Source organism: Pseudorasbora parva, chromosome 11 (genome assembly GCF_024679245.1).
Source record: "Pseudorasbora parva isolate DD20220531a chromosome 11, ASM2467924v1, whole genome shotgun sequence".
Taxonomy (NCBI): Eukaryota; Metazoa; Chordata; class Actinopteri; order Cypriniformes; family Gobionidae; genus Pseudorasbora; species Pseudorasbora parva.
The window spans coordinates 46,005,340-46,029,164 of NC_090182.1; the positions used below are offsets into that span (position 1 = coordinate 46,005,340).

The 23,825-nt window shown below is 38.6% G+C and overlaps 1 protein-coding gene across 1 annotated transcript; it reads right to left on the reverse strand.

The window, feature by feature from the left end:
* Positions 1 to 1,322: 1,322 nt before the first annotated feature.
* On the reverse strand, positions 1,323 to 22,844 carry guf1 (GTP binding elongation factor GUF1). The gene is made up of 17 exons (XM_067458113.1): positions 22,464 to 22,844; positions 20,059 to 20,170; positions 19,820 to 19,968; positions 19,071 to 19,151; positions 17,758 to 17,835; positions 17,322 to 17,405; positions 17,156 to 17,220; positions 13,752 to 13,955; positions 12,589 to 12,728; positions 11,999 to 12,122; positions 11,754 to 11,886; positions 10,454 to 10,597; positions 7,805 to 7,938; positions 7,363 to 7,464; positions 1,791 to 1,910; positions 1,643 to 1,679; positions 1,323 to 1,565 (listed from the first exon to the last, which is right to left on the reverse strand). Exons 1-17 carry the CDS (start codon positions 22,641 to 22,643, stop codon positions 1,437 to 1,439), a joined length of 2,016 nt encoding a protein of 671 aa, XP_067314214.1. The 5' UTR covers positions 22,644 to 22,844; the 3' UTR covers positions 1,323 to 1,436.
* Between the last annotated feature and the right edge of the window lie 981 nt (positions 22,845 to 23,825).

Consider the following 23,825-nt stretch of genomic DNA (forward strand, 5'->3'; position numbering starts at 1 on the left):
TTCTGATGCTCACGCGCCACTGTTGGTGCTTTCGGCGGGGTCAGGGGTCAGAGGTCACCCTGACTGGTCCATACGCCTCAAACTGAGCTGCTCTGTGTATTCTGACAGCTTTCTATCAGAACCAGCATTAACTTCTGGAGCAGTTTGAGCTCCAGTAGCTCGTCTGTTTGATCGGACCCCACGGGCCAGCCTTCGCTCCCCACGTGCATCAATGAGCCTTGGCCGCCCATGACCCTGTGGCCGGTTCTCCACTGGTCCTTCCTTGGAGCACTTTTGATAGATACTGACCACTGCAGACCGGGAACAGCCCACAAGAGCTGCAGTTCTGGAGATGCTCTGACCCAGTCGTCTAGCCGTCACAATCTGGCCCTTGTCAAACTTGCTCAAATCCTTACGCTTGCCCATTTCTCCTGCTTCACACACATCAACTCTGAGGACAAAATGTTCACTTGCTGCCTAATATATCCCACACACTAACAGGAGCCGTGATGAAGAGATCATCAGTGTTATTCACCTGTCAGTGCTCATGTTATAGCTGATCGGTTTATGTGTGTACATACACACATATAGAGTAAATATTTTTAAACTCAAGTTAGATGCAATCGTGATTAATCTATTTAATAACAGTAGTATATAGACATGCATAAAATTATATTAAGAAAATTAATCTTATTTTAGTCTATTGTTGGCTAAAGTGATGTATAAATATATGTATTTGTATAAATACATGTATATAAATGTTTTAATATTTCAAATTAGCTATTTTAATTCCTTTGTTTTTCATGTTAATGTTAATTAATGTTACTTTAATTTGTTTTAAATACTGCTATTTTGATTAAAAAATATTTTATTTTTATTTCGGTTATAGTTTTTGTATTTTTTTCCATTTAATATGTTAAAATGTTTCAAATAATGTTTTCTTTTATTTCAGCTTTATTTCGATTAACAGAAATGTTTCTAATAGTTATAGCTATGAACTATAACCCTGGCTCAATTCTAATGAGAATACGGTGACAATATTAAACATGTAAACAGACCTAAAAACACGGTTCATTTTCTTTACGCAAAATAAAACACTTGATCAGTCTGGTCAGGTTCACCGTTTCTGAAAACAAGCCTCAGGTCCACAACCACTGCAATGAGATGAAATAAATGTGTGGAAAACCGCGCTGCCAAATACTTCTGCATCCACTCAGTCTAAACGTTTCCAACAAAAACTCTTAGCTTGCATTCTCTGAATGTCCTCCTGAGAGAACTGCAATGTTTCAGCATCATGAAGATTAATTCATCAAACCTGCTTTAAGTTCCCAGAATAACATCACTCATTTATATAAACTTTAATAGCATTTCTGAATCAATCGCCATACTGTACATTGGCATGTTCACATCCACAAATCAAGCCCAGTCTGTCATGATGACGTTCCGGAGGGAACGAACTACGTCCGCTTCAGAACGTTGATGAAAGCGTCTTTTGGGACGTCTATGTTTCCAATGCTCCGCATTTTCTTCTTTCCTTCGGCCTGCTTCTTTAGCAGTTTCATTTTCCGTGTAATGTCACCGCCGTACTAGAAAAGACAGATGTGATGGAGAATCAGAAGCTAATCAAGCAAAATAAACCTTCGATATGAGAAGAGGTACTTACACATTTTGCTAGAACATTCTTTCGGTATGCTTTGATCCTAAAAGAGGGAATTGTGGATAAGGAGTATTAGGCTTAAAGTTATTTTCTTTGCATTACACACACACACACACACACACACACACACACACACACACAGTACAGCACTCACGTTTCTCGTGCGATGATCTTGCTGCCGATGGCCGCCTGCACTGCGATCTCAAACATCTGTCTCGGGATGGACTCCTTCAGTCGCTCACATATGGCTTTGCCAGCACTGTACGCTTTCTCTCTGAACACAAGGACAAATCACAGCTGCTGTCATCGCTTTATAGCATTCACACCACAAACGATATTTTGGAAGATGGTAGGAATAACAAAGTGCAGTGAACCGTAAAACTATTTGTGCTACAAAACTGTTTAAGAATATAATAATACATTAAAATATATTCAAACATATGCAAGCAGCAATTAAAGGGCCAAGCACAACAATGTCTGGAAGCCTCAGACCAACTGCAACGATGAGTATTTAAAGGCATATTAAGATCATGACATATTAAGATCATGACATTAAATCATGAATACAGAGTGAGGTGAGGTGCATATAAAGTTTGGTGTCGTCATGCCAAAGCATTGCAGAGATACAGCCTCAGTCATTTTGGCATTCATACCTCAACTTTATATATGTGGTATACGAAACTATTTGCCGGCGTAGTCTGAAGATGATCTGCCTCAAATTTGGTGAAAACCGAACAAACGCTGTAGGACAGTATGTCTCCCTCATCAGACACACCCACTTCAGGTCTTGCCATCACTACTAATGAGCTGATGAGTTGGATCAGGCGTGTCTGATGAGGGAAACATGCAAAGTGTGCAGGGCTGGTGGTCCTCCAGGACAGGTTTGGGCAGGGCCGGCGCTAGCTCAAATGCCGCTCTAGGCAGAGCACGATCGTGCCGCCCCCCACCTCACACTCACAATTAGGTATCCTTAAGATGCATGTACATACGAATTAATATGTTCTTTATCTATGAAATGACACTAAAATAAAAACGTGCAGGCATGTTTTCAGATTTTATTTTTCATTCTGCAACGTGAAAAAAGTACACAGTGCTACAGCTGCATATCATTTCTGTTTTATAATAGACAGTGTACAGAATAAAACTAGAGCCCTGCACGGGCCTCAAGTCTAGGCTTATTAAAATTCTCGGCCCGAGACTGGAGGCCGGGTTTTTTTTTTTTTTTTTTTTTTTTTTTTGACATTGTTGCAGCCATTAAAATAGTTCTGTTTTGTATTTAATGTCAAAGTAGATATATTTCGTTTCGTTTCTTTATTAAGTTAATTTAGAAAAATGTTTAGAGCATTTTTTTGTTTGTTAAATTAAAGTTTTATTTTTTTTAAGTGACCAAGCGGCCAGCGGCCGACAGTGAGTTAACCGCATATTTAATCGATTTAGTCTCTCAAATCAACTCTTGGCTTGTCTTGCCTATAATAAAATCCATAGATATAAAACACTTCAAGCATCACAATGTTAGTTAATTTCGCCTACTATTACCACCACAGTAAAAGGCATTTTGACGAGCTGAGGCAGGCTGATTCTGCTCGCGGCTCTCGCAAACGGAGCTAAACAAATAAAAATAAAAAAAGAACATGCAGGTTGTCTTATAGCCTACCTTACACCTACGCAAAATGAATATAAATCCGATCTTCAATTCCCGTTGTATATGCTCATTTAACGGAGTTTACAGCAACGAAAGCATAAGATTAGATGCATTTATTCAGCAGCTCATTTCAAATTCAAAGACCACATAAGAGAGAGCGCGACCTAAGCGCACAATAATTTAGTCATTTCGCAATCAGATAAATACCTGTTATAAATAACGAATGAAGGAACCAGTTGTGAAAAGGCCATAACGCCGGGGACACACTGCAAGCGTGTCGTGAGCATCTCGGCTGCGTGGCGTGTCCGTTTTTATTTCGGCTCCCATGTTAAACGGTTAGAGCTTGCATACTGCCTACGTCGGTCCGAGCCGCGCGGAAAACGCGTGCATGCTTCAAATAGAAGATACGCCTATTTTCACGCGACACGCGAGCGTGTTGGAAGCGTTTCCAGGCGAAATATAATAGGAAAAGATGTGTATATGCCATTTTGACACGAATACATATTAATAAAAATGACATTTTCATGTTTGAAAGTCTGTACATAAATGCAGATATAGGCCGAATTGTAATAATAAAAAACAATATAATTATCGATTTTGAAATATTAAACCAATACAAAACGAAATATTCTGTAGCCTTTTGCAGTCAATACCATGGATATGGTATGGGCCGGCTATACTGCCGGCGTTGTCTTTGCTGTATCAATAGCCAATATATTTATATTTAACATGAAGTATAGGGCTTCCCTGTACATTAATATCAGCAGACGCCCCACGGATGACACGCAACATAAACGCCACGCTTACAAGAAACGCGCGCTGCTGCTGCTGACGCGGACTCTGAACTTATGCTCTGAACACTGTGCGAGCCATATCTTGACAGTCGCGTTAGCTATTATGGTCTCCTGTTGTTTCCACCAGCAGAACATCTCTAAACATATGCAATATGCAAACATATATTTATCTCATTGGAGGTTTCGATTTTTTTCTTGACTGATACACACAAACACACATTCACATAATAGCCTACATTTCAGAAGCGTGCTCGTCGGGCTTTCGCAGCGGCAAAGGGCTTTGATTGCGTCCTCGAGTTTAACTTTTTCAGCTAGTTCGTGCTCAATTGCAATTGTTGCTAGTCCATTGAGTCTGTCTTGTGTCATTGTACGTCGGAGATAATTTTTAATCAGTTTAAGCTTTGAGAAACTGAGCTCACAGTGACGGGGAGAGTGAGAAGCACTCTCAATGCTATAAAAACATTGGGAAAAATCAACACAATCTTATGGTCATGCGTATAAATACTAAGAGTGTAAAATCTTTTTTGCGTGCATATGATACGCACTTTATGCGTATGTATAATACGCCATAACCCTAATAATCCGGTTCATATAATACGCCATAAAGTGCGTATCATATGCACGCGAAAAACCACGTAGCCTACCATATGCATGCCAAAACTCATTTTGGCGTATACATTCCACGAGATTGCAAACTATTTATAGGCTATGCATTTTCGTGAGATCGGGCTCAGAAAAATGTATTCCATCCCTTTTTCACAGATGAATTTAAGCGCATCCAGTGGTTTAGATCCAGCAACCAGGCGTCTACCCAAAGCAGTCAGCTCTTCAAACTATTTATGCCTATCAACATCCCGTGAGTCTCCATGAGTCAGGGCCTTTTCCAGTCTTAAGCAATCCTGAAGAACTATTGTAGGCTATTCTCCTTTTCTTTGAGAGATGTGATGTCATATAAAAACCCAAATACGCGCCCATGGTCTCGAAGCAGCGAAAAGCGCTCTTCCACGGAACGGATGGCACAGTCGAGCGTATTTTGCACGCATATACTAATCGATGCCGCTCTAAGTGAGGTGGGGGCGCGGCCGGGCGGAAATTTTTATTTTTAAATTTATACTAATGGAGTGGGAAAAAATGTTGTTGATATAAGTGCCATAATTGTAACCTACCTAATGTAAAACTAACAAATACATATTTTTTTTAATTCTCTCTCTTGCCGCCCTGGCTGAGCCGCCGCCCTAGGCGGCTGCCTAGTTCGCCTATAGGCACGCGCCGGCCCTGGGTTTGGGAACCACTGGTCTAGAAGTTCGAAAAATACGTTTTTTAAAGAAAAAACTAAATGGCGGACAGGAAGTTAGTATGTCAAAATTGGTATCTATGTTCTGGCATGACCCAAGGAATATATTAAGACCAGTTTCATTACAATAAGCAAAATTAATCAAAAGTTATTAGTATTTTTGTAATTTTTATTAAAACATTTGAAAGCCACCACAAGGTGGTGCTGTTTCAAAACATTTTGAGTACTGTCAGGGCAATGGTGCCGAAGACCCACCAAGTTTCACCAATGCGTTCGTAAAATATAGCATTTTATGTCAAAATTAATAATCTCCGATGCCCAAAATGCATAATTGCATAAATGGGAAATTGTTCGACATAGCATGCTGCACCAAATCAAGAGACCAGTTTGGAGATTTTTAGCCAAAGCCATGTTTTATATCTCCTAACCACGAGGTGGCACACTGTGCCAAAACTGTGCAGGTTACCTCATGTCATGTTTGTCATAACACACCTGTGCTGCGTCCCAATTCGCCTACTTATACTACGTCCTAAAAGTATGTACTCTTTTTGTGAAGAAAAAGTACATACTTTTGAGTGTGTAGCAGAAAAGTATGCAAGCTTCGGGACATACTACTTCGCCATCTTTAACAGACTCTGTCGCTTAGTTACGAGCATCCCCTCACCGTTTATCTGCCCTGTCAATCATCGTCAGATTCGTCACAGTTCAAATCTTCCACATTCAGATTAATCTCCTACCGTTTCGGAGAGAAATGTAGCCGCTCGTTCATCTGCCATGTGTGTGTCTTTAATGCAGAGACTCTCCTCATGTGTTTGCAGTTTAAATATAATGACGCATTTAAAAGTTAACGGCCAAACGTGTAATTACAAAAGTTCACAATGCTGCTGCAGGTGAAATATAATGTGGACAACACTGAATAAATATATTTTTGTCAGGTTAAATATTGATATGGTCACTCAAACCCCTTTATCTAAACTTCTCTACTTAACCATCGAACTCGCACATCCGTCATGTTTGTAGTTTTTTAACGCTTTTTATCCGCGTTTGTAGTTCTAATCGAATCCTCGCCCAACTCGCAATGGGTTGTGGGTAATATCAGCCGTTAGAGTGCACATCGATCCATACTGTGAATTCAGACTGGAAATAGTAAACCATCCGGGAATCTTTGCAATACTCTTTTCAACATACTACGATTTGGGACATACTCATTCTATTTTCGAATACTATTTAGGATGGATAGTATGCGAATTGGAACGCAGGGCAAGTTTGGTCAGAATACGCTAAAACATTGCAGATATATAGCCTCACATTCATTTTAGCATGCTCTACGTCAAAATTTGTTCACGCGCTATTCCAGAACGGTTTGACGAATCAACTTGAGTTCCATAACTCTTTGTCAGCTTGGTCTGAAGATTGTCGTGAAAAGCAAAACAGCCGAGTACGTTTTTCAGAAAAACTCAAAATGGCGGCAAAATGTTAATGACGGAAAATTATATCATAGGATGCAATCAATCCGTCTAGAAGACAAGGAGATTTTTTTCTTGCCCTTACAGTTCAAAGGTTATTAGCATTAATGTAAGTGAATATTTAGACAGCTGGTGGCGCTAGATAGATTGAGTTAGGGACTCCCAATTTGCTGTGGTTAATGTTCAGATATTTCTCTATCCGTGTGCCAAATTTAATAACTTTTCCGCAAGTGGTTCTATGAACGGCAACGGATACAACAGGTTGCTAATATATTAAGAAATACTAGTTTGCAATCCCAAGCATCATAAGAGACTGTTTTTGTCCTGCTAATAACTGGAAGTCTCACGCATTTACTCAACTTACAAATGGCTGCATTCACTCTTATGTTAAAAATATAGTGGATGGCCATATTCCAGTTTTTAACGGTTTTGGGTATTTAATTACATTTGAGCACCTGTAAATGATCAAATATCCCTGAAATACCTTTTGATAATCAAGTAAAACTAATCATGAGAAGATCAGGACTTACTTATGAACTATAATGGTGAGTTCCTCCACTGGCCGCCCGTTGAGGAGGAAGTCCATCTTAATCAGATCAGCGGCCTCATAGCCAGCATCCTCGTAATCAAAACTAGGATAAAACAGAAAAACATTACAGAAGTGATGACAATGGGGCAGCGCCTGTTGAGTTGACGTTTCCCAAACACTCGAACAATCACAACACACTGCTCTAGCCGACCAATCAGAGCACAGTGTGCTTTTCAGGAGGAGGGGCTTCATAGAGACAGGAACTAAACAGAGCGTTACTGACAGACTGGGAAGAGACGAGCTGCAACAATGGAGAATATGAGGAAATAATCAACATTCAAGCAGGAAAACCTGCTCTAGTAGAGCCCAAAAACAACATCAAGACTCTGTAAAAGGGCATAATATGGGCTCTTTAAGGATTCATTCATTCATAATGAGCTCACCTGGCATATCCCGACGACATGGACTTGAGCTGGTCGTAAAAGTCCACCACAATCTCATTTAGAGGGAACAGGTACTTCATGATCACTCGATGGTCATCGATGTAGAACATGTTCTTCTGAACAGCCCTGCGAGTCTTCAGCAAGGCAGAGAATTGCATTGTGGGTTACTACAAAAGCAAGACTCACAATATGCTTTCACAGGAATTGCGAGGCAAATACATTTTAGAGGATTTAGTTGCTTTGTTTTTTCTTCTTTGAATTAGGAGGGACCACAATTTTTACTTCATTTACTCTTTTTAGTTAAGGCTAGAATAAACGACTTCTGTACAGATTGGACTGGAGGAGTCGACACTAGTTGCCAACTATTTCTGCATCCTAATTCGCATACTATCCGTCCTAAATAGTATTTGAAAATTGAAATTAGAATTAGTGTCCAAAATTATAGTATGTTTAAATGAGCATTCCAAAGATCACCGGATTGTTTAAAGGGTTACTTCAGCGATTAGCATATGGCTTTGTATGAGTAGAAATTCTGGAGTATATTCAAATGATTGTGCTTTACCCCCTCATATCCCCCTGAGACAAGAGATTTAGGCATTTTATTTCTGGGAAAATTCCACCCATGATGCAAATAGACGATTTTTGCATCATCGGAGGAATGTTTGCCCAAAAGCTAAAGACTACAGCCAGCAGAGGGAGCTATTTCAGCATGTTTTGAACCTGCTCATGAGGGATGGTTGATTACACTCAGCTCGCAGGGAGAGCTCAGCCCACAGCTACAGGCACTCATTTAAACGGAGCTATGGTGAGCAATGTAAGTCTTTTAACTTCTCAAATTAATTTCTATGAAAGTTAAGCTTGCAAAGGCATGAACTGAAACGCGTGCCAGACTGAACTCGCGTTGTGAATGTATGCTGCGAGTGTAGTCGCGATTACCTCATCTCTCATCACGAGAGCTCATCAGCTCATTTATCTCACTCCTGCAGTTAGTGCTCAGTGCTGTGAGACTCGCGCGGCGACACTCATTATATTGAACACACACGTTCAGTTTTTAATTGTAGTGTCTTCTCTAACTCAGTCACTGTAATCAAGTTGGTGGCGTTGGGAATGGCCTCACAGGGCAGCGAAGCATTCTGGGAATTGTAGTCTTTCATCCCCATGAGACAAAAATACATTTTCTGTCTTCTCTCAGTCTAGAAGACACCAAATTCAAAAATAATTTCACATTTCTACTACATTAATGACCCAGTTTAAATACAGATTCATCTTCCCAGCGCTGAAGTACCCCTTTAATTTTTCCAGTTAGAATCAGTGTACAGACACACACTGGAACAGAAACATGTTGTATATAAAACTAAATATATGTAAATAAACTAAAACAAAAATTAAACTTAAAGGTCCCGTTCTTCGCGTGATTTCGAAGCTTTGATTATGTTTACAGTGTGTAATATAACATTAGTTTCGCGTGTAAAAAAACAGTATTTTTCACACAATTGACTTATCTGTACAGCGCTGTTTCCTCTGTCCTACAAACGGCCTGATGATTTCCTTGTTCTATGAAGTCCCTCCTTCAGAAACACGTAACGAGTTCTGATTGGGCCAGCGCTTCCCGTGTTGTGATTGGACAGCAGCTTAGCGCACTTTGCCCGGAAAGGTCCCGCCTCTTACCATAACGGGGCGATGACAGCGCTGAATGCGCGCTCTTCTCCACGTGGGAGAGCAACGAGACCACGCCCCCTATTTTGCGTGTTCTTGAGGGCGGAGCTTTAGTCAACAAACGGTTCTAGTGACGTCATCACAGCAGGAAGTGCAGCGGTGTAGTCCAGACCGGCCGCTCGCTGTAGGCTTTGAAAGGGAACTTCTGTTAAATAAAATATCTCGCTTGGCATTGAACTTTGAGCTTTATAATTTTACAGGTATTATTTATGCTCTAACAGCAACATTACACACTAACTAAAGTTTGAAAGATGGAATCGCGAAGTACGGGACCTTTAAAACTTTAAAGTGTAATAGATGTAACAGCCACTCTTCACATCATGACCACATTACCACCGGAGTCAATTATTCCTTACTTAAAGCGGTCTGTTAAAGATGAAAGTAGTTTGTCCCAAAGTGTGCCTAATCTTCTGCTGCACACTCACAAACAGTGCATTCTTTAAGGGCGTAGTATAAGTAGGCGAATTGGGATGCAGCATAAGATTCCAATTGAAGGATTTCAAACTAATTTAATATTTTGAGCCGATTGTATACTAAAACAAATGTCCAAGGCCTGGTCCTCTCTTGTCTTGCACTGTTGTCACTCCTTCTTTTATCCTCCCGGAGCTCATCTGTGGGGCTCGAGACCAGTGTGTCATGTACGTGATGCTCATTAACACTCGCTCCACTGGCCTCGCTCCATTCCCAAGGCTCTCGGCCCCGCCCTGCTTGCCACACTGATTTTTTGCATACGTTTTTCTGTATGAGTCTGTTGCGTTCTGAATGATTTGAAAGTCTTGTAGTTAGTTTATGATGCCCAGTTTTTAACCATTTACGCAGTTGCCTAGATGCCTAGTGTTTAAAAAGCTCAGTTTTTAAATGTCATGTAGTGTATTCCAGTCTTAAGTAGCTCAGATCTTTAACACTAAACTCCATGCAGTCAGCTAATCTCACCTGACACAGACTCATGATCTTCCCAGTGAAGTCGTCCGGAGCGATGATGGTTCCCATCACCATGGGCTCCAGATACTTCACTACTTGGGACTTGTCAGGGAAGTGAGCGGGGTTGATGATGGTGATCACTTCCTTACCATGTTCCTACAAAACAAAGACCAAACTGAGGAATCAACTCTTTGACCGCAAACGTTCATACACTATACTGCCAAAAGTTTTGGGACGCCTGCCTTTACCTGCACATGAACTTTAATGCAGTCCCATTGTTAATCCGTAGGGTTTAATATGGAGTCGGCCCACTCTCTCTAACAGCTTCAGCTCTTCTGGGAAGGCTTTCCTCAAGGTTTAGGAGTGTGTTTATGGGGATTTTTGCCCATTCTTCTAGAAGCTCATTTGTAAGGTCAGGCACTGATGTTGGACGAGAAGGCCTGGCTCTCAGTCTCCGCTCTAATTCATCCCAAAGCTGTTCTATCGGGTTGCGCTCAGGACTCTGTGCAGGCCAGTCAAGTTCCTCCACACCAAACTCCTCATCCATGTCTTTATGGACCGACGCTTTGTGCACTGGAGCGCAGTCATGCTGGGACAGGAAGGGGCCGTCCCCAAACTGATCCCACAAAGTTGGGAGCATGAAATTGTCCAAAATGTCTTGGTGAAGCATTAAGAGTTCCTTTCACTGGAACTAAGGGGCCAAGCCCAACCCCTGAAAAACAACCCCATAACATAATCCATCTGAAGGCCACAGAAGTCTGGAGGTCTAGAGCTGTTGACTCTGCAGAAAGTTTGGGACTTCTGCACACTGTGACCCTCAGCATGCGCTGACCCCGCTCTGTAATTTTACCACTTCGTGGCTGAGTTGCTGTTGTTCCTAATAGCTTCCACCTTGTTATAATCCCACTAACAGTTGAGCGTGGAATATTTAGTAGAGAGGAAATGTCAGGAATGGCCTTATTGCTCAGGTGTCAGCCTATCACGGCCCCACGCTTGAGTTCACTGAGCTCCTGAGAGCGACCCATTCTTTCACTAATGTGTGGAGAAGCGTCTGCAGGCCTAGAGCTTGATTTATACACCTGTGGCCATGAAGAGACTGAACACCTGAATTCAATGATTTGGAGGGGTGTCCCATTACTTTTGGCAATGTAGTGTACATCAGTGTGAGAAACATATCACTAACTGCTGTACTGTATATTCATATACATTTTCTGCATACTTCCTGCACAAAATTAATAAAATCTTATGTATTCTTGGTAGATTTTAGGACATTGTTACGCATTTGCTGAGGTGTTCTAGTTCTAGACCTCACCTTTATGAGTTTGGCCGATGCCAGCACAGCCTTGTACGGTACAGTTGGAGCCGTTATTATGACAGACGCATTATACTCCTGCTCTAAACGCTGGTTAAACACCTCCATGTGCAGCAGACCCAGAAACCCCAGCCTGAGAGAGACCAAGAGAGAAAAATTCACTTTCAAAAGTGAAACGACTTCTGCTCGACTGAGTGATGGCCTTAAAACAGAGTTTTAAACTTTGACAGTGCATGTGCACGTACCTCCATCCAGCCCCCAAAGCCAAACTACTGTCTCGCTGAACCGTCACGCTGGAGTCATTCAGGGTCAGTTTCTCCACAGCGCTTCGCAGGACTGTGTATTCTGATTGGTCCATGGGATACATGCCTGAAAGAGTTGTAATCCTAGTAGGTTTTCATGCATGAATGTTCAAAAAATTTTAAATGGTTAAAATGTTTAAAAAAAATTGTTTATCAAATTTGCAGTAACGCTCTTTTTAGTTCCTGTCTCTTTGAAGCCCCTCCTTCTGAAAAGCACACTGTGCTCTGATTGGCCCGCTGGAGCAGTGTGTTATGATTGGTCAAGTGTTCGGGTAATGTCCCGCTCCTTACCATAACCGGCAGTTTCAACACATTACTAACTAACTCAACAGGCCGGCTCCTTTATTCTGCGTATGAATTATTAAATGAGGAATATTGTGACGTGTTTTTTTCCCCGGAAGAAAACTCAAGACTACAATGGAGGCATTTCAGGAGTTCAGAAACACTGACACTGGTATAGAGAAGAACTTTGAGCTTTTTGACCTTTTTAATGCCCTAAACTGTGGCAATCAACCTTCAGCACACACACACACCTGCGAACACCATGGCTTTAGCCGGTTTGAACCCCGGCAGCGCCTCCACAGGCTGTTTATGCAGGTAAAGCGTGTCTCCAATCTGAGCCTCCTTCACTTCCTTCATCCCTGCGATCACGTAACCCACCTGCCCGGCATACCTGAGGGCAAAAAGGTCAAAGGTTAAGCTAGTGCAACTTACACAGGCTGTCTGAAACATTCCTGCTGAGGGAGTATATGACGTTTGGAAGGCTTTAAGCGACATCCAAGCTTTTAAGATGCCTTCATTTGGTTTTTCAACCAAATCCTGTCAAAATATTTGCTTGGTTATCTTTAAAGGCCTAGGTTTGTAAGCAGGAGTCTACAGAATCTTTACATTTTTTATTTCTCATTAATTTTCTTCAAAATGAATGACTTTTTTGTTTTCTTTTCCAAAATCATGAAAATGTATTTCTAGACAGGGTATTTGTCGTTAACACAAACTCAAATTATTAAAACATTTCTAATCATTGAAATAAAGCTGAAATCAAATAAAATAGAAATATTAGTAAAATGTTCCCTTAGCAACAATAACCTTAACATAAAATGATTAACTGGAAATATATTTAAAAAAAACTAGTACAAATTAAAATAAAATGACCATGAAAACCAAAGATATAAAAATAATCTGAACTAAACTAACTAAACTAAATTATTATTGGAAATGTTGCATAAGTTAAAACTAAAATTATTACCTGGAAATAAATAAATACAATAAACAATTGTACCTTGCTTAAACTTAAATAAAAATATATTAAACCTAAATATCAATATAAAAAACATATTTAAAAAATGACAAGCGCATAACAAAATGACTAGCAATTAAACTAAAATTAACAAGAAAACTAAAAGCTAATTTAACATATTAATACCTGAAGTAAAAGCTAAATTAAAATAAAATTAGATTTTAAATCCTACATTTCAGTGCAATCTCAGTTTTGTGACTTCCCAAACTCAATCTTCTTAATTTAAAGATGAACTATTTTGTAATATTTTCTGTATATAAAAATGCAGTTATGATAGTTAATGCTCCTAATGACAGGTTGGCTGGTTGAACACTCTGTAGATGTGGCATTATGACATATCTTAATACAGAAACGGGATGTTTGTTCTGAGATCAGTGTGTGTTATGGTGGGCCGCTCACAGTGTTTCGGTGGGGTGTTGGTCCGGTCTAAGGATGCCCAGCTCATTGACCTCATAAGACTTCCCCTGGTGCGCAGAGACGATCTTGTCTCCTCTGGACACGCGTCCGCCGAACACTGCGATGTTGGCCACCACGCCTCTGTAATGGTCGAAGGTGGAGTCGAAGACCAGGGCCGTAAACGGATCCTCCAATCGCGCTGTCGGACTGAATTACACAGGGAACGTGCAAAAATGATTTAATTTCTTGTTCTACAGTACATATCTCAAGGTCCAATGGATAACACTTTATTTTACAGTGTCCATGATACATGTTACATGAGCATACTTGTCTGGCTCTCACCAGACCAAGCTCAGTTTAAGACTGAACATTGGTCAGTGGATTCTGCTCTGTATTTTCTACTTTACACGAGGTGTGATCAACGGGCATAGTTCAAATGTACGCAATTGGATAGTCCTTCAACCAATGAGACCACAAGAGGCGTGATCAACGGGCAACGACCCATCTGCTGCGTCCCAATTCGCCTACTTATACTACGTCCTAAAAGTATGTACTCTTTTTGTGAAGAAAAAGTACATACTTTTGAGTGTGTAGCAGAAGAGTATGCAAGCTTCGGGACTACTTCGCCGTCTTTAACGGACTCTGTCGCTTAGTTACGAGCATCCCATCATCACCGTTTAACGCCCTGTCAGTCATCGTCAGATTCGTCACAGTTCAAATCTTCCACATTCAGTTTAATCTCCTGCCGTATCGGACAGAAATGTAGCCGCTCGTTGATCTGCCATGTGTGTGTCTTTAACGCAGAGACTCTCCTCGTGTGTTTGCAGTTTAAATATAATGATGCATTTAAAAGTTAATGGCCAAACGCGTCATTACAAAAGTTCTCAATGCTGGTGCAGGTGAAATATAATGTGGACAACACTGAATAAATATATTTTCGTCAGGTTAAATATTGATAGGGTCACTCAAACCCCTTTATCTAAACTTCTCTACTTAACCGTCTGACTCGCACATCCGTCATGTTTGTAGTTTTTTAATCTGTGTTTGTAGTTCTAATCGAATCCTCGTCCAAGTTGCAATGGGTTGTGGGTAATATCAGCCGCTAGAGTGCACATCGATCCACACTTCGAATTCAGACCGGAAATAGTAAACCATCCGGGAATCTTTGGAATACTCTTTTCAACATACTATGATTTGGGACATACTCATTCTATTTTCGAATGCTATTTAGGATGGATAGTATGCGAATTGGGACGCAGGTATCGTTTCTCTATCCGCCATCGTGTTAAACCCGCCAATAGCGTGCCAGTTGGATAAGCCAGTCTGTGATTGGCTCCTGCAAAAGTGTAACAGAAGCAGTAGAAATCAATATACAGGCTCCAGCCTGAGTTCCCGGGCGAAATTAAATCTCTTGCAGACCAGGCTGGGTTTACCCAGTCTATGAACATACTATAGCAATCAGAAACTTCAACCCTAAATTATGCAGTAAGTGCCTGTTGTTAATTATTATCGCTCAGACTTACTGCTTACTGTAAAGACACTTCAAAATAAAGTGTAACCCAACAATGAACCTAAAAGAAAGACGTTATAGAGGGAATGTCACAGAGCGGGTTTGAAGAAGAGCTCCGGACACGTGATGGCACATGATGAGGAGGATTTACCAAAATAAACCGAAGCTTCCTGATTCACTTCCTCACATGTTCATAAATAACACACAATGTAAACATGTGAATATGTTCAGTGAAAGGTCATAATGAACAGTACAGTACGAAGTATATATTTTAGTTTAAATGTTTAATAGTAATATAAGTACCACGGAATATTTAATTTCAAGCACATTTTCCTGCAAGATCTGGGCTCTAATTTTGTGCTTCTGAGCTAATTTTTTTTGTGAACAAAACAAAACAAGCTAAAATATTGATAACAGTTTAGTTTAGGGTTCAATTCTTATTCTTATTAGCATGCATATTTCTAGGATATTGGCTGTTTATAAAGCACATATCTTATTCTGCATGGCCATTTTCTATATCTCATAATCTAAACTTAAATCTAAACGTAAACAACCTTACTAAATATTAATAAGCAATAATTAGGAGTTTATTGAGGCAAAAGTCGTAGTTAATAGTGAGAACTGGACCCTAATCCATAGTGTGACCATAACTATTTTTGCATTGTGCCATTTACAACAAAATGAAACATTATCATTATCATTAGTGAAATAAATTATATTTCAGGGGTTCTTTTATAAATCAGCATAAAAACATTCCAACAAACATCTGGAAACATGACTTTTTTATATGTTTGAAGGAAGTCTCAAGCCTGCATGTATTTAAATAAAAATACAGAAATAAAAGTATTATTGTGAAATATTATTATAATGTAAATCATCTGTTCTCTGTGTGAATATATAGTAAAGTGTGATTTATTCCTGTGATCAAAGCTGAATTTATCAGTAATTTATATTACTCCAGTCTTCAGTGTCACTGATCCTTCACTAATCACTCTCACATGAGGATCTGATGATCAATGTTGAGATCAGTTGCACTGATTAAAATTTTCTTTAGAACCTGTGATACTTTTTCAGGATTATTTGATGAATAAGAAGTATTAAAATAACAGCCTTTATTCAAAATAGAAATCTTTTGTAACAATATACACTACCGTTTAAAAGTTTGGGGTCAGTATTTTTTTTTTTTTAAAGAAATTAATACTTATTTGATAAATTAATAAAAAATATTAGAAAATAAAATATTTTTATTTTGAATAAATGCTGTTATTTTAAACTGTTTATTAATTAATGAACCTGAGAAAAGTATGATTATGATTATTATGAAGCAGCACAATTATGAAGCAGCACAACTGATCTCAACATTGATCATCAGATCCTCCTATGAGAATGATTAGTCAATAAGGATCATGTGACACTGAAGACTGGAGTAATGATGATAAATTCAGCTTTGATCACAGGAATAAATCACACTTTACTATATATTCACACAGAGAACAGATGATTTACAGTAGAGGAATATTACACTGATTTACTGTACTTTTGATCGAATAAATGCAGCCTCGGTACACCTTCAAAAAAAGGACAATTTAAATGTTCAAAAGTGACAGTAAAGACATTTATGAGCCATTTGTGATGTTTATTAGAAGCTAATAAAAGCTTCTGTTTCAAATAAATGCAGTTGTTTTGATCTTTCTATTCTATCCTAAAAAAACGTGTCATGGTTTCCACAACAATATGAAGCAGCTCAACTGTTTTAAACACTGATAATAATGTTTCTTGAGCATCAGATCCTCATATGAGAATGTTTTGTGAAGGATCATGCGACTCTGAAAACTTGTGTGATCTCTAATGTATGATTACAGTGACCTCTTGTGGTAGCTCAGCTGATGATACTCACGGAGGAATTCGCTTCACCACCTCTCGGAGAACTTGATCCACGTTTGTGCCTAGTTTTGCCGAGATCTGCAGAGAGAAAGCGCCACAAACTCAAGCCAACGTGAAATTATATAAGAGTCATTATGAAGCCAAACGTTTGTATGAATGATCATTTGAAGAGAACTCACCTTGATACACTCTTCCCGGGGAATATCAAAGACTTTTTCAATCTGTTTTTCCACTCGCTCGGGATCAGCATTTTTCAAATCAATCTGACAATTAAAACAACTCGTAAAAATGACAAACGGAGAGTCAAGCAGCTCAAGTCAATGGGAAAATATTCACAACAAAATGACTATTTTGCTGATTAGTAAATAAAAAATGATGATACATTAATAAGCTCAATATATGCATGTAAAAATACTGTTGCTAAGCTTTCAGATGAATACAAATATTATTGTATATGAAATTATGTTTGGACTGATAAAGATCAAGTAGTATTTTAATAAAACAATTAGAAGCAACATTTATGGGTTTCCTATAATTCATCCTAAGCACTGGGATGAAACGTCAGCATGTTTTCATATGTATGACACGTTTAATGCATGTAAATGAATTGTCTACCTTGTTTATCACAGGAATGATTGTTAGTTGAGCCTCAAATGCCAAGTAGAAATTGGCGACTGTTTGCGCTTGAATTCCCTTTGAATTAGAGAAGAAAATATACAAGAGATTATTTTAACTCTTGAGGTCGTTTAAAAAAGCTTCAAATTTTAATAATGATATTTTATTTATGCTGATATGTGAGTATGAGCCAGTGTTATTATTGTTAACTAACTGAGTGCTAAAATTACTAAAACTGTAATTAAAGATAAAAATAAATAAATAATAATAATAAAAAATATATATATATATTATATATACATGGAAAGACAAAAGACAAATAACAAAATTACTAAAACTTATAAACATAAGTAAATTATTACCATAGTGTGATTATACAGTATATATATTGTGTGTGTATATATATATATATATATATATACACACAAAATATACTGTATAATCTAATTAAAATATGGTAACACTTTATTTAACAGTGTTACTGTTACATATGTTATGTAGTTACTATAGTAATAACAGTAAATTATGCATAATTACATGCAACTAACCCTAAACCAAACCATAACCCTATAGTAAGTGTGTGTAGTTAATTTGACTCAGTACTTTTTCATCAGTGACTCCCCCTAATGTCGTTCCACACCCGTAAGACCTCCGACTTCCATTTTATTCCCTTTCTGGACATGGACAGCAAGTGGGCATTCACTTACATTCAAAGGACAGAAAGCCCTCGGACTAAATATAAAATATCTTAAACTGTGTGTGAAGATGAACGGAGGTCTTACGGGTGAGGAACGACATTAGAGTCCTTAATGAAAGAAACTTCATTTTTGGGTGAACTAACCCTTTAAACCACCCTTGGTGGTGGCTGAGGAGATTCCCCCCTTCTATATGTAAAGCGCTTTGGGTGTCTAGAAAAGCGCTATATAAATGTAATGAATTATTATTATTATTATTAAATATATAATAACACTGTTACAATGACACTGTAAAATGTGAGTGTAACCCTTTATTTTAAGGTGATGTAGTAACATTTTACTTACTCAAATAAGTACTCTAAATAACTTACTCTAGAGTTACGGTTGGGGTTTGGTATCGGGTTAGTTACTTGTAACTATGCATCATTTACTGTTATTACTATAGTAAGTACATGTAATAACGGTTAACTAAGTCATCTTAAAATTTAGTATAACCTGCATGTGTTCTAAAACTGAAGCAGGGTCAGAAATAAAATGAAAGAACCTTTTCCAATGGTTTTAATCTTCGGCAAATCATTAAATATAAGAAAGAGTCATTTATTAATTAAGTGTTTTTACCTGATTTGCATCTACAATGAGCAGAACTCCTTGGCAAGCAGATATGGATCGTGATACTTCATAGCTGAAGTCGACATGGCCCTGAAAAACAAAGACTAGAATCACTTAAATTATACAGATAAGTGAGTTAAACATTGTGATGTTTGGAGTCTCCTACAACAGGTTCTCAAGCATCCAAGGTCAAAAACACTTTAATTCCCTCCTAACATCCACTGCAGCATCAGCTCTTTTCCCTCAGTGTCTGAAACGCTGCAGTCAAGGATTCAGTCTCTCTAAACCCCGCCTCTCTGGGAGCTGCTCTGCTCTGATTGGTCAGAAAGCAAGCGCTCATTATCATATCTGAATCTCAGCTCTTGACACCCAGTGATACGAACAGTAATGATGGTGTGGGTTTATCGTCTCAATCTCATCAAAGTGGATTTGCTTCTCCACATGAACAACACAAACCAAACTCTTCCAGTCTCAGACACAACTACAGTGTGTGAGGGCGGGGCTAAGAGACGCTGTTCAGCCAATGAAGAGCATAGACTGGCATTATGCAAATTAGTTACAAACCTATGTAGGTTCAGCAGGAAGTGAAACTGGTATTACTGACGACTCATCTCAGTTCAGAATCAATTCTTTCTTTTGGGAGACAAAAACTGCATTTATCTGCACTTCGATCTTTGCAGAGCTTTTACATTCACACAGATCTATATTATACACTACATGAAAGGCAATATCTGTGCACTTTAAATCATTGTCCTCACAGGTGTGTCGATGAGATTAAGCAGGTACGTCTGTCCGTCGAGCTGGTAGAAGAGCGACGCCGTCTGAGCTTTAACGGTGATCCCTCTCTCTCTCTCCACCTGCAGTTTATCCAGCACCTGCTTGTTACTCGCGGTCTTCACAATGGCACCTGCACACACAACAATCCCAGAGAAAACGAGAGATTGGACACGATTCACAGGAAAGAATCTCCGGTCATGGCTGATTTACAGAGCATCACCTGTGATCTCCAGCAGTCTGTCAGCTAAAGTGCTCTTGCCATGATCAATGTGAGCAATAATGCTGAAATTGCGAATTCTCTCCACTGGAAACTCAGACATGTCGAAACTCTCCTGTAACAGTCAAAGATTGTGAAAAAACATTAAAAAATCATCATAAAAGCGCTTCCCCCAAAACACCAGATCTCAATTCAATATCCAGTTGTGAAAACCATTAAAATCACTGAGGAGCGTCCCCCAAAACACCAGAGTCTCTAATGTAAAACACAATAGATTATCAGGGGCATAACATGATATAACGGTACGGGTCTTCTGGTTCAGTACGCATGTGCATAAGTCAAATAGATGGAGCGGATTAGAATCTGAAAGCAATAATTCTAAACTACTTTGCTAATATATTCTACTCAAATCTCTTCTGCAGTGTGTGGCTGAGGTTGCTGCAATATTGACTTATTGACAACTTAACTTAAGACAGACAGTTTGGTCTGTTATCTATGGAAGCTTGTTTCGCCACAGAATATAAAGTAAAAAAGTTAATTACGACTTTTTATCTCACAATAAAAAAAAATTCCCACAATTGCGAGTTTTACATCTTGCAATTATAACTTTTTTCTCAGAACTGTGAGATATAAACTAGTAATTGTGAGAAAAGGTCCGAACTGCCGGTTATACAGTCATAATTGTAATATATAATTTATCTCACAATTATATTTATATTTACTAAAATATATAAATCTATATTTTAATACGATATAATTGTTTAATCGACGCATCATCCTAAATAAACTCGTCTCTTGTGTAATACGAACTTTCAGATATTCTGATCTAATATGATTTCTGAGCTGTAAGGTGTCCAGAATAATAATCCTCCACTGTGTGTTAATAGGCCAGAGGAGAACTGAGTCTGGTTTCTCTAAGGTTTATTTTTCTCCATCATGCCCTGATGGAGTTTTGGTTCTAAATTAAACTAAACTAAATGACTGATCTGCCCACATTGACACACATGATAACTGAACTGACTGGGTTAACATCACCATTTTCACCAGAGCTGCTCTACAGCCGAATCAAATTCTGTTGCATTATTTTCCTGTTTAACACCGTGAAGCTGCTTTGAAACAATCGTATTTGTAAAAGCGCTTTAAAAATAAGGTTACTTGACTTGACATAAAGTCATAATTACAAGTTAAAGTCAGAATTACGAGATATAAAGTCCAAATTATGTGGTATAAAGTCATAATTGCAAGTTATGAAGTCATAATTGGGAGTTTAAGTCATAATTGTCAGATATAAAGTCAGAATAGCAAGATATAAATTCAGAATTGTGAGATAAAGTCAAAATTGCAAGATATAAAGTCAGAATTGTGGGATATAAAGTCAGAATTGAGAGATATTAACTTAGAATTGCGAGTTGTAAAGTCATAATTCTTCTTCTTCTTTCGGCTTTTCCCTTCAGGGGTCGCCACAGTGACTCATCTGCCTCCATCTAGTCCTATCCTCTGTATCCTCTTCTCTCAGACCGACTACCTTCATGTCCTCCTTCACTACATCCATAAACCTCCTCTTCGGTCTTCCTCTTGACCTCCTGCCTGGCAGCTCTAACCTTAGCATCCTTTTACCGATATATTCACTCTCCCTCCTCTGAACATGTCCAAACCATCTTAACCTGGCCTCTCTAACTTTGTCTCCTAAATATCTCACATGTGCTGTCCCTCTGATGTACTCATTCCTGATCCTATCCATCCTCGTCACTCCTCAACATCTTCAGCTCTGCTACCTCCAGCTCTTCCTCCTGTCTTTTCCTCAAACCATACACCATCGCTGGTCTCACTACTGTCCTGTACACATTTCCTTTCATTCTTGCTGGTACTCTTTTATCACACAACAGACCTGACACTTTCCTCCACCCATTCCAACCTGCCTGCACTCGCTTCTTCACCTCTTTTCCACACTCCCCATTGCTCTGGACCGTTGACCCTAAGTACTTTAAATCCTGCCCCTTCTTCCCCTCTTCTCTGTCACCTCACTGACACACATGTATTCTGTCTTGCTGCGACTAACCTTCATTCCTCTCCTCTCCAGAGCAAACCTCCACCTCTCTAGACTTTCCTCCACCTGCTCCCTGCTCTCTCTACAGATCACAATGTCTTTAAATATTGTAAAATCATAATTGCTAGTAAAGTCAGCATTGTGAGTTATAATACGTAATTATCTTTTAAAATGTTTTATTCTGTGGTGGATTTAAGCTTCTATAGTAAACCACTTTAATAAAAAACAAATATATAGTTTTCCCCCCGCTGTAACCGCGGTATGTAATAAACCAATAATTTCGTTACATCCTCGTAAGTCGTGTGTTTTTGTTTTAGTTTTTTTGCTGAGGACAAAAACAAGTGAAAGCAACCCAGTTTACCTTCTGAGATGCATTAGAGCTGAAGTCTCTGGTGCTTTTCATCCACCTGTGTCGGACGACTGTACATGTGCTCACGCAGCCCTGAGATCTGCGCTTAATGCGGCATATTTTAATATCAGGAAAGCGTTTGATAAAGGGCAGAAAGAGCCCGTGCGATCTAAACAGAGACAGATGCATCATCTATATCAGCTTACTAACAGGTTATTCCTCAACACAGAAGCCATGTTATGGCTTTAGACTCCATATCGAACATCTAAAAATATTTAAATCGACATTCATAACATAAGCACAAGTTCAGTTTTTAGAAACAAGTCAAGTCTACAGTAGATTGTGTACTTCAGTGTGACAGCTACTGTGAGCCGCCATGTTGACAAAAACGTCATCATCAGGCGTCATTCTTGGAATGATGGGAAATGTAGTTTAAAACAAAATCATTGCATTTAGTTGATTAAATATTAGCTGTGCTCAAAGGTTGTAAGATCTTTTCTTCATTATTTCTTCATTTTTGCTCATGTTTTCAACTAGTGTGGTGCATATATATATATATATATATATATATATATATATATATATATATATATATATATATATATATATATATATATATATATATATATATATAAACATATGAAATAAAATCTAAGCAGTATATACTTGGAAGAGAGACATAAATATTATCATCTGACATTTATTCACATGTGATTTTTATTATGTGCAGTTTTCTTTCAGACCTGATGAAATATTTGCTTTGTGGTAGAACTGCCGCTTGAACTCTTGAATACAATAGAATAGAATAGAATAGAATAGAATAGAATAGAATAGAATAGAATAGAATAGAATAGAATAGAATAGAATAGAATAGAATAGTCACCCTAAAGACAATTTATTACTGCTGTGAATTTACCTAGCCTGGCTTATTCAGGTTCAGTTTTATTTTTACATTTTTATAATCATTTTGCTCTTGGTGGAAAAATGTTTTACAATTTATTAATTTGATTCATAGTTTATAAACCCCCAGCCCCATAGAATGAAATGAACATATCAGAATACAATTTATTTAAGAAAGAACTTGGTATAGAAAGAACACAACTCCAACTCCCTCTGAATCGCAAGTAGTTTGCTGCTACAGTGAAGTGTTGTGTAGAGTTTGAGTCATTAGTGATAAACTTGGCAGCCCATGTTATACGATTCCATGCTTCATCCACAGATGGCAATACAGAGGCCTAAGCAGTGCAGCTTTAAATCCGACCATCAAATAATCATAACAGCGAAAAATAAAAAAAATACAAATCTGAATTAAGTTGCAGGAAATTACAATTCATCCACTTTTTTTTTATATATATCAGCTATGTATTCCGTTAA